Genomic DNA, 11,675 nt, shown 5'->3' with positions numbered 1-11,675 from the left:
AATAGGCGATGGGCTCTGATTGGTGAGCTGGCCCAGTGTTTTGTGATTGGCTAAACCGCCTCTAGTGCGCGTCTAAACGTCCCGCCCCTCAACATAGCGGCATGTGCTCCGGTTGTATTGTAAACAATGACGTCGTCTATATTGCTTATCAATTTGAGCTTGATTGAGACGCAGAGGATATTATTGAAGAGGATCAGGCAGAACCTGTGCACGTCTTTTTTTGAATGGTATGCCTATGTTTTTTGTTGTTGTCTCATACTTTTAGATACGCTGTTGTAAATGCTACTGCTTCTGTTAGCTTTTAATATACAGTTTTATTCTGATTAAAGCTTTAATACAGTTCGGCAACCACACGCGCGTCCATGTAGTTGGTTGTAGTCCCTTACCAGTCGTTTTTGTAGGCATTAAACTGCCAGAATTTTAAAAGTCGATATCTCCGTTTGCCTTGAACTTTCAGCTTCATAACTTTGCAGATATTGTTTATGATCAAACAGCAACATTACACACTAACTAACGTTAAAAAAGTGAAATCGCAATCAACCACCCCTTTAAGATGAACCACAAGATTATACACAGTACTGTACAAAATGTCTAAGGCACATTATATGCTTCAAACATAAAAAAAAATGCTTATAAGATGATTATATATTTTGAAGTGTGTCAGTTTAGAAAATATGATTTATTTCCAAACATTAATTTTGCCATTAATTGTAATAATAGTGAGATGTTTGTCTGACAACAGCATGATGCAATCCATAAAGCAATTTTATCCAGTTAATAAAAGTTATTTGACAAATAAATGTATATTTATGACATTAATTTCTCACTTTACAGCATTATTTCAGAAGTGCCTAAAACTTTTCACAGTACTGTAGTTTCTGGTAGGTTAATTTAACACTGATGATTTTGTTATATGTGCTGTTGGCTGTCTTTTATGAATCAGCAATTAACTCCAAAAACAGTCAATGCAAAATTAATATTTAAAAACAAACATGTTAAAGATTAGCTGACAAGCTGTCAATTCATTAAATTAATTTATTTGTCAAGCTGTTGCCTCACAAAAGCAGTTTCTTCAGTGTAGTAAAGCCTCTCCCCTAGAGTCTGTTAAATTCTATTTATCTATTAATTCTAAATAGCTATTTCAAATAAAATGTCAAACAATTTGCATGACAAAAATATCACATTTAGGAATCTTGAATTTGTGCTAAAATAAACCTTCACAAATGATGTAGTCGCTTCAATACATAACACATACTGTAATCCTTAATGTTCCCATATTCAGTGGACTGTGCAGTTTGAAGCTGAAAATATCAATCACTTAATCCAGCTGTGCTTTGAGTTGTTGCATAAGTGTAATTGTTTGCTACTTATGCAGACTTGAGTTTTCTTGTTGTTAAGTTGAAGTAAAATATTTATTTGATTGAATATCTAAAATGCTATTTCAATACCACAGACCATACCACAGAGAAAAAACGGAAGATCATTGGGGAGTTGCTAAACATCAAAGGGAAATACTCATTTGAGCTTTCAACTGAAGTGAAGGTAAGCTCAATATAAAAGCAAGAAATAGAACAAGTGAAAAATTAGCTAGTGGTTAGGTTGAGTCATCCTCTTTAATTATAAAGAAACCCATAAGATTCCCATATATTCACTTGTTTTCATGTCACAGTACATATTCTATGGGTAAACTCGTTTCTCAATGCAAATCTACCCAGATTACATGCACAATCAACTAAACGGGTAACACTTTAGTAGGGACCATTTCTCACTATTCATCATCATCAAAACTTTATTAAGGACACACTTGGTCCAAACAAAAACACAACAATAACAACATACAAATACACAAGGACAAAATCCACAAAATCACATATTTACATGTGTATTAAAACGCCAATGATTCCACATATTTGAAAAAAACCTGACTGAACTTAGTGTCAAGTTTGTCAGTGTTAAAATTATACTGTTTACAGATTCTGATAACCTACACATACATCTGTATATGAGATTACGCATCACAGCAGCGCAGGTCGCACACCAGCACTGACAAACATTTGGCTTGCGCTGCTCCATTGTGGCACCTTAAGCAGCAATCGCATACCATCATTATAAGCTACATTAAGTCTCTGCATGCTGCTCTTTCTGTAATGCCGCCACAAATGGGCAGTATACATAGGGGGGTACAGTATGCTTTAAAAAAGTGTAGTCTTCACAGATCCTGAGCACATACCAAATTTGCGAATCAACATATTGGCCTGGGCATACAGCGTACAACACTGTCTGTAAATATCCCTATCATCAGACAGGTCATCAGTTATATAATGCCCTAAGTATTTAGCCTAATTACATACCGTAAGGACACTGCCAGACAGAGAGAAGTCAGGAAATGTCAGTTTCCTGTCCTCCCTACTCCTAACAATCATAACATTACTATTTTTGGTCTCCATTACATACACTGAATGGAGCAGACACACAATTACCCCATTTTACATACATTAATTGATGAGCATACCAAAAAGCCAAAATTATCACAAAAAATTTGGGAACTCCTCTATTGTATAACTTAAAAAAATATTTTTCATCATTAACACGATCAACGGCTTTAGAAGCATCAATAAAACACATAAAAATTGTGGAATTATGCCTGTTATAAAAATCTAAAATCTCTTTTAGAGCAAAAATACACATATCAGTGCCATGTTTCGGTTTAAAACCAAACTGGGTATCAGAAGTCAGGACAAAATGTTCCATCTTATTCAATAAAATCCTTTCAATAACCTTGGATAAAGTACTGGCCAAGGCTATAGGCCAGTAATTATCCATGCTATTTATTTTACCAGCGCTGTCTTTAATAATGCTGCTTATTAGCATGCCTATTGTTAACATACTGGCTGTTTTTTAGTACTTATAAAGCACATATTCTGAATGACCATATTCTACATCCCTAATCCTACCCAATACCTAAACTTAACAACTACCTTACTAACTATTCATAAGCAGCAACTTAGGAGTTTGTTCAAGGAAAATCACATCCCGGACTCGATAGCAGACGTAAGTTTACTATGGGTTACCAAAACCCTCACAATCTAGAACACCGGCTCAGTGCGCTTTAATCTTCATTTTTATTTGTAATAAATTCCTCTCCGAGACCTCACGACACAACCTCTGTTGTTTTCTTTGTTTAATCAGCCACATAATTGTAATTGTAGGTGCACTTTATTTCATTTAAACCTCCTCAGTGCAAATACATGGCTTAAACACATGGTGACAGGAAATGACAAGACAGAAACTGATGTGCCAGGAAGTAACAGTTCAGTATTCAGATGAGGGCTCCCTCTGGAGGACTAAAGCTTGATCAGACATTACACTGCTATGGCAATGAACTCGGTTCAGATTTTCAAAACTCAAAACTACTTCTTTCTCCTAAGGAATTTTAGGAGAAACATCTGAAGTGCTGTTGATACTAAAATGAGAGATATGTGAGAATCTCATCTAAGTCTCCTGAGCTTAGGAAAAGCAACCACTGAGCAATAGATTTTTTCCTATAGGTTATGTTACTTATGTTGTGGCTTCTGCAAATTTGTATTTATGAAGTACATTCTTTATGGCAAAAACAAATCAAGACATGTGATCAGATGATTTTTATTAGCTATTGATGTTGATATAATCATCTGATTCACTGATCTCATCCAGTGTCTAATCTTCCATTTTATGGGTAAGGTGTTTATTAATTTTAGTCCTGTGATTCTACAGTATGAGATCCAGCAATGTTGTGACAAATCCGTTATTATGAAGGATTTTAAAAACATGTTGTGCATAGTATCAATTAACATTGATACTGAGACTTCGAAGCTTGGGTGGAGAACGTCAGATGCTTCCTGTTGGAGCTCTGAACTGAGGCATGTGAGAATCTCATCTAAGTCTCCTGAGCTTAGGAAAAGCAACCACTGAGCAATAGATTTTTTCCTATAGGTTATGTTACTTATGTTGTGGCTTCTGCAAATTTGTATTTATGAAGTACATTCTTTATGGCAAAAACAAATCAAGACATGTGATCAGATGATTTTTATTAGCTATTGATGTTGATATAATCATCTGATTCACTGATCTCATCCAGTGTCTAATCTTCCATTTTATGGGTAAGGTGTTTATTAATTTTAGTCCTGTGATTCTACAGTATGAGATCCAGCAATGTTGTGACAAATCCGTTATTATGAAGGATTTTAAAAACATGTTGTGCATAGTATCAATTAACATTGATACTGAGACTTCGAAGCTTGGGTGGAGAACGTCAGATGCTTCCTGTTGGAGCTCTGAACTGAGGCTTGTATTGTTTTAGTAACGTGACTTCACCGGTGACATTTGAAGCCTCATTTGAGTGCAGTGCATTTAGAAGGGGTTTACTATTAGTGGAATTGACTCAGCCTGAAGATAGTGGAAGAAATATTGTTTTTAAACTTTCACTTTCATTGCCCTCTGTCCAGTCTACTTTAATCACATTTACCCTCTATTATCCAGTCTAAATAACTCCATAATTTCCCTCTGTTCAACATAATCACTGCCCAGTTACAAAATTATGAAACATTATTATGAACACTGAGCATAATATTTCAAATAACTAATTTCACATTATTGAATGTAATACTGAGTCTTCTTTATATTCATTAATATGGGCATTCATATTTATGTTGGTTTAACAAGATTTATAAGACATCTGAAAAGATAAAAGTTACAAAAACTTAATTTAAATAAAATTACTTTAAAAAAGCTCATACCCCTTAATAGTACCTCATGTTGAATTTGCTCAAAACAATGCATGCAGACTGCTGCCTTAATTTTTTTTAAGTAGAGAGGATGACTTGAGTGTATGATCATATATTGTATTTTAAAATCTATGAAAATTAACGAATTAAAAACTGGTACAATTAACATGAACATATACACCACCGTTCAAAAGTTTGGGATCAGAACGATTTTTAATGTTTTTTACAGGAGATTCTTCTGCTCATCAAAGCTGTAATTTATTTGATCAAACATACAGGAAAAAAATTAATATTGTGAAATATTAGTTTATTCATCAAAGAATCCTGAAAAAGTATCGCAGTTTCCAAAAAAAATATTTCTCAGCACAACTGTTGCCAACATTGATAATTCTAATAATAAATAAGCATATTTGAATGATTTCTGAAGATCATGTTACACTTTATACTGGAGTAATGACTGATGGAAATCCAGCTTTGCATCACATAAATAAATTATATTTTAAAGCATATCAAAATAGAAACCATTATTTTATATTGTAATAACATTTTGCAAGATTACTGTTTTTTTCTGTATTTTTGATCAAATAAATGCAGCCTTGATGAGCAGAAGAGACTTCTTTAAAAAACATTACAAGTCTTACTGATCCCAAACTTTTGAACGGCAGTGTATATGTATATAAACATAAGATATTTAGCAGGATGAATAAATAGTGTCAGTGAAGAGTTTGCGATTAATTGTGGAGCCCTGGCACTGTCAAACATACTTCACTGCAAAAGAATTAGGAGAAAGTAAAATGTCATCAGAAAACTCTTATGTAGTATGATCTACATATAAACATGAGAAAAATGTCTGTTATTTCTGTTAAAAATCACAAACAATGTAATTATAATTCATACAAATTGCACTCTCTCTCTCTATATATACATACCTACAATTTGTATATAAAACATATGTATAACAACTATACAAAAACTCTGCTAAGTTCAGACCAAACAATCCACTAAATCGAGATTTATTAACTTATTTTTGTCTTTTCGCATTCTGTAGATCTTCAACGACCCCATTCATGGACACATGGAGCTGCACCCCCTGCTGGTGAAGATCATTGACACTCCTCAGTTTCAGAGACTGAGACACATCAAACAGCTGGGAACTAAATACCTGGTGTATCCTGGAGCCACTCATACTCGCTTCGAACACTCTCTTGGGTAACTTTTTCCTCTTTTTCGAGGCTGGACCTTTGCATAATTTCCCTTGAAATACAGTACATAGATTTTTCTTTGTGTGTTTTTGTATGTAAGTGTGGCACATTTAGCAGGATGTCTGATCAAGAGTCTGCAAGAGAAACAGCCGGAGCTCAACATTACCGAACAAGATTCCCTGTGTGTTCGGATCGCTGCTCTGTGTCATGACATGGGTGAGGAGCACAAACATGCATGTGCATATTTACTCAGAAAATCATTAAATAAATCTTTCATGAAAGCACACAGATGTGTCTTTCATTTCCCTTTCTTTCTTTGTTTTTTTAACATTAAGAATAAGAATTTTGCATATAGATAATGGAGAATATGTGTAGGACCTTTAAAGCTTTCTGCGCAACAGTTAACATGTGTGGTGTTTCTTTTCTTTATGGAAAACTCTGGCTGAATTGTAAAGGACACTATTAAAACTATAAAATAATTGTGTACAGAAAACACTGAAAAAAGAGGAGAAAAAAGTATATGATGAATGATTGTCATTTACACTGACATGGTTTGTGTAATCTCAAAAGACAATCAGAAAATAACTGAACATGTTATGATGCTCTTTCTAGTCAGTATCCAGATTTAAGATCACCTAGGAAACCAACTGCATCTAGAAGAGTGTGATCAATACATGTATGCTTATAAATTAATGACTTTTTTTGTGTAAGTTATGAAAGTTATAATAAATGCATGTTATAATTTTTGTTCATTCAGGTCATGGTCCGTTCTCTCATTTGTTTGATGGCATGTTCATCCCTGAAGTCCAGCCTGGTAAGAGCCTCATTTTTTCACTTTGGTGTTTTCAGTGATTTTATTGTTCGTGCAGAGAGTTCAGGAATGGTCTCCGTGGCCGTGTCAATTCAGATTGAGTATTCAGGGGCGTACCCCCCCCCGACGCCAAACCATTGAAATTTCGAAATGTTTCGAAACAGTTATGACGTAATGAAGCCTTGTTTACTGAAATCACGTGACTTTGGCATTTTGATACATGCTCTGAACCACTGTTTCGAAACAAATGATTCACGAAGCAGTACTTCAAAAGCGCCCATCACTAGCGTTCAGCCATGTCGTAATTACCAACATTTACTGAGCTGTTCCATGTGAACGCTTTGGCATTGATAGTGTTGCCATATAAATGTATAATTCTGAGTCCAAGTAGTAGAGCATTATGTGTTGTCACGGCATGAGTGCAACAGGGGAAACAGGAACTAAAAAGGTTCATAATTGATGAATGCATCAGAACCTAGAAAAGTAACTTATCAACATTTCTGTATAATAAACACGTCACAAAAATAGTCTTTTTTTTTTTCATTTGTTTGATGAAGTTCAGCATGGTAATTGAGTTATATCACTTCAGTCATGTCAGATATGCATATAGACAAGCAATTATTAATACTGCATTTTTAACTGTCAAAGCTGTTGAATCCTTAAATTAATGCCTTTATTGTTTAATCACAAGAAAGGCAAATACAAATTATAATTATTTTATTTGAACTAGCCCACAGAAAGATGATGCTCAAATGACTATTTTCTTGTTGTTACCTATAATACATACAGTAATTGAAAATTGTATAATTACATTTTATATTTTGCAACCTTACTGCCAGTGAAACATATCTACATTCATTATTTACAAATCACACTTATTCAGTCAATAATTAAACAATCCTTTTAATCACTTTTTAATAGAGAACCTGCCAAACAAATGATTTTGCTATTGCTAAATCAATGTAATAGTTGTATAATGTGTGTGTGAACAAAGGATAAACATGCCTTGCATAACCTCTAAAATCTCTTTTCACTTCTCAGATGACATATGGGAGGTAAGCATCATAAGATACAGATACAAATAGATTACTGTCAATTAGTAGAATCTGTTGAAATGTTCTGTTTACTAAACTGTAAATGTTCTACTGGCACATACTGATGTGTCTTTACTTCCAAAATATAATCATGATTTATGATTTAAATGTTCAATGCTCTGACCATCCACACAACCCTGTGTAGTAGTGTGTAGTAACAAACGTAGTTTGTGTGTACAGATTATTATATTGTTGTATATTTATGATCATCTTCTCAAGCATGAGAAGGCATCTGTTGACATGTTTCACTGCATGAGAAAGAAGAATGGACTGGACAAAGAGATGAAGGACTATGGATTGAATCTAGATGAAGACATCACATTTATTGAGGAATTGATTTTGAAAGGACAAAAGGATGAACCGGTAAAAATGTGTTTAAAGTGCTGGTTCAGTCAGTGTTTATCAGGATGCAGTGATTAAGTTGATCAAAGTATTTTCCATCTTGCAGTGGTCAATGAAGGGCAGGACCGAAGACAAATCCTTCCTGTATGAGATTGTGGCAAATAAAGTGAACGGCATTGATGTGGACAAATGGGACTATTTGGCTCGGTAAATACTACTTTAACAGGCTGTTTAAATGGTTATAATAGTATTATTACATAGTGTGGCTTGCAGTCTTTAGTAGGGATGGGCATTTTTGGCAACTTCTCATTTCAATCATAGCCACAGGGATATAGCCAGAACATTTTTTCAGGGGTGGCCAGGTAAGACCCAGCGATTTCTTTGGGTTGGCGCAAAAAAAAAAAAAAGACGAGATTAGTTACAGCAGCCAAGCAAAATCTAATATTAAAAAGGCAAGGGTCAAGAACCCAACTAATGCAAACACGAACCACTATAACGATGACTTAGAAATTGTGATTTTCTCCTTTGGTGATTATCCTTGTAAACATCAGGTGTCTTCAATAATGGTCAATCATCACTCAATTATTCACCTAATAATCTTATGAACTTTAACACTGCTTCAGTGTTAATTTGACACTCTTCAGAGTTACTTTTAACACTCTTGAGTGTGAACTCAAATAAACTCCCTGGAGAGTTAATTTAACACTGGGCTTGTTGCTGTGTTCTCACGTCTATACTTTGGACCGCGTGCTGTGGCAAGCTAAACAATCAGAGCTCAGCCGGGTGCCGCCCAAAGTGCTGCTATAACCAATCAGAAAAAAATATTTATATTTTTTTAAAACCAACATGATCATAGTTTTTATGATCGATCGTCACTGTCACGGCCGAATACTCGATCACTGTTGCACATTCCCAGTCTTTAGGCTTGCAGTTTGACAGTAAACATGATTTTGGCCATACTGTTTTCCTAGAGATTCAATATAATTTAATTGTACGTATAATTTTTGCTATTTTTAATTTTACTAAATCATGAGTCACTGGACTGCTTGGCCTCACTGAGCTCTGTTCTTGTTGTTGTGTAACTATTTTACTCTAGTACTAACACTTGCCATCAGATACACTTTCCAAATGTGGGCCATTGTAAATGTATTATTGCTCTATGAGTTGTTGCGTAGTTTAATTTCTCTATTACTTTACATGCAGAGACTGCCATTATCTTGGCATTCCATGTGGTTTTGACCATCAGCGTCTGCTGAAATCTGCTCGAGTGTGTGAGGTGGATAAAAGAAAACAAATCTGCTTCAGAGACAAGGTACCTGCTAAATCACTTTATTTACACCCAATTTGGGACAGAGACACAGTAAAAGTGAAGGGATTATAGAATATCCAAGTTAAATTGTTTTGAAACAATCCACAATAAATACATGAATGGGTCATAGGTGAGGGTCTCTTGATTGAGTAAAAAACAAGCATGTATGGAAATAAATTAATGACTTAAAGTCTTTGAAAAAATGAGCTGAATTCCAGTAATTGAAAAAAAAACCCGAATTGCATTAACAGTGTTTGCATTTAATGCATTGTATTTTCAGGGCTTGCATTTTTAAGGGCTGAAATCCACAAATATTTAGATTATTACAAATTAAATATTTAATATACATCTTTCAGACTTAATTTCCAAAATATTCAGACTGTTTAAAAACATGACCTATAATATTCAACAGGCATTTTTCAGTCCATTTGATTTCGCTTTACAAATTCAGTGGTTCAAATTCGGCAGAAAATTCCCACATCCCGGAACTGCAGGAATAGCAGTATAGTTCAGTTGCATGATCTCCATCTGCTGTTAGTCGCTCATGACCAATTTGTGAGTTGTGAAATGTTGTGAAATTTGGCACACAGATAGAGGACAGTCTGTGCCACCAACTGTCAAAAGTTGCACTCATATTTATTCTAATCACTTTTGAACCATAAAGGTTAGAAGAAAAAAAAACTTATTTCAAACTTCTTCTTGTCTTTTTTCAAACTTCTGCTAGGCTGTTTTCATGCAAACTGAACCAGCATCTTCAGACCATGCAGACAAAAATATATACATAAATTAATTAAATAATGTTCCCATTAAATGCTACTGTATATTTAATGAATGCATAGGCATATTGTTGCAAAACTTGGTATGTGTCATCAGCACCATGTGCTGAAGGTACTCAAAAAGTTTTGGGTCAGTGACCCCTTGTGATGAATAAGTATAATGAAAAAAAAAATGCTAATATTTTTTTATTAGTTTTGCCTTTTGTCATGATACTTGTCTTGATAGATTTATTGGATCATGTTGAGAACTTCAATATAAATTATGCCATAATCTACCAAACTTCCTGTTCACCATTTTGATTTTCCTTGAAAACCTACTTTTTTTTAACTCCTCCTAAACCGTTGGTCAAAATTTCCCCAAATTTGATTCAAAACATTTTCAGACCTTGCCAGCAAAAAGACAGAAGACAAAACAGTTTTCGTTTACCACATCAACAAATTCAATGGCATGATGTCAAACTGCGTCTGAGGCTGTAGCTATGCAAATCTTTGACATAATGACACCAAACTTTGTGTGTCATCATCACCTCACACAGAAGACACCGCATCGATTTCACAACAGCGCCACCTATTGGTCAAAAGTGATAAACCGTTAAATCGGTTACAAAGTGCAGTAATACCAGTAGTTGTATTTATGATTTTTCAGCCATTTTGACTGAATCATGCTATAATGGCTTTAATTACTCATTGTTAAGTTTGATCTGATCATCCCTGCCATGCTTGCTCCTCATTTTGCCTTGGTTGTGTTTGGCCCCTTAATTGCTGCTTGCAGCTATATGTACACTTTTTCATAGTTTTAATCTGAAGTATGGATACTAATTGGTGCAGGGGAGTTATTACCAAATTCTTGCTTGATTCAAAATTTCACCTGCTCAACAGTCAGTAGTCATCATTGTCTTATTCTCTTATTCATGACACGCCATACATTTTCAATAGGAGACCGATTTGGACTGCAGGTCAGTCAAGTACATGTGTCTATGAAACCATGTGTTACAAATTTAGTAGTTAATGCATTTACAAAATGTCCCAACTTTTCTGGAGATGGGGTTGTAAATTAACTGGCTATTTTTTCACCAGTGAGGACAATATGTTAAAAATACTCATTGTAATTAATAATCTAAACATAGGCACCAACTAACCTTATAACTCTTCTCAGTTTTTAAAGGGGTCATATGATGCTGCTAAAAAGAACATTATTTTGTGTATTTGCTGTAATGAAATGTGTTTATGCGGTTTAAGGTTAAAAAAACACATTATTTCCCACATACTGTACATTATTGTTTCTCCTCTATGCCCCGCCTTTCTGAAACGCGTCGATTTTTACAAAACTCATCGGTCTGAAAAGCGAGGTGTACGCTGATTGGCCAGCTATCCAGTG

General features: G+C 34.6%; 1 protein-coding gene across 1 annotated transcript in view; it reads left to right on the top strand.

Annotated features, from left to right (window-relative positions):
* The window catches only part of LOC107739964 (deoxynucleoside triphosphate triphosphohydrolase SAMHD1-like), a gene marked incomplete at its 3' end in the record, with an annotated part of 13,811 nt that overhangs the window by 930 nt on the left and 1,206 nt on the right, over nt 1-11,675 (top strand). The window contains exons 2-9 of the mRNA XM_016552230.1: nt 1,454-1,542; nt 5,812-5,972; nt 6,066-6,181; nt 6,723-6,779; nt 7,818-7,831; nt 8,090-8,233; nt 8,319-8,419; nt 9,416-9,524. Of these exons, the coding sequence (XP_016407716.1) occupies nt 1,454-1,542; nt 5,812-5,972; nt 6,066-6,181; nt 6,723-6,779; nt 7,818-7,831; nt 8,090-8,233; nt 8,319-8,419; nt 9,416-9,524 (791 nt within the window). The remainder of the gene's footprint in view (nt 1-1,453; nt 1,543-5,811; nt 5,973-6,065; nt 6,182-6,722; nt 6,780-7,817; nt 7,832-8,089; nt 8,234-8,318; nt 8,420-9,415; nt 9,525-11,675) is intronic.

The sequence above is a fragment of the Sinocyclocheilus rhinocerous genome, unplaced genomic scaffold, assembly GCF_001515625.1.
Source record: "Sinocyclocheilus rhinocerous isolate Xijiao unplaced genomic scaffold, SAMN03320098_v1.1 scaffold6126, whole genome shotgun sequence".
NCBI classification, from domain to species: Eukaryota; Metazoa; Chordata; class Actinopteri; order Cypriniformes; family Cyprinidae; genus Sinocyclocheilus; species Sinocyclocheilus rhinocerous.
This window is presented reverse-complemented; position numbering and strand designations above follow the sequence as displayed.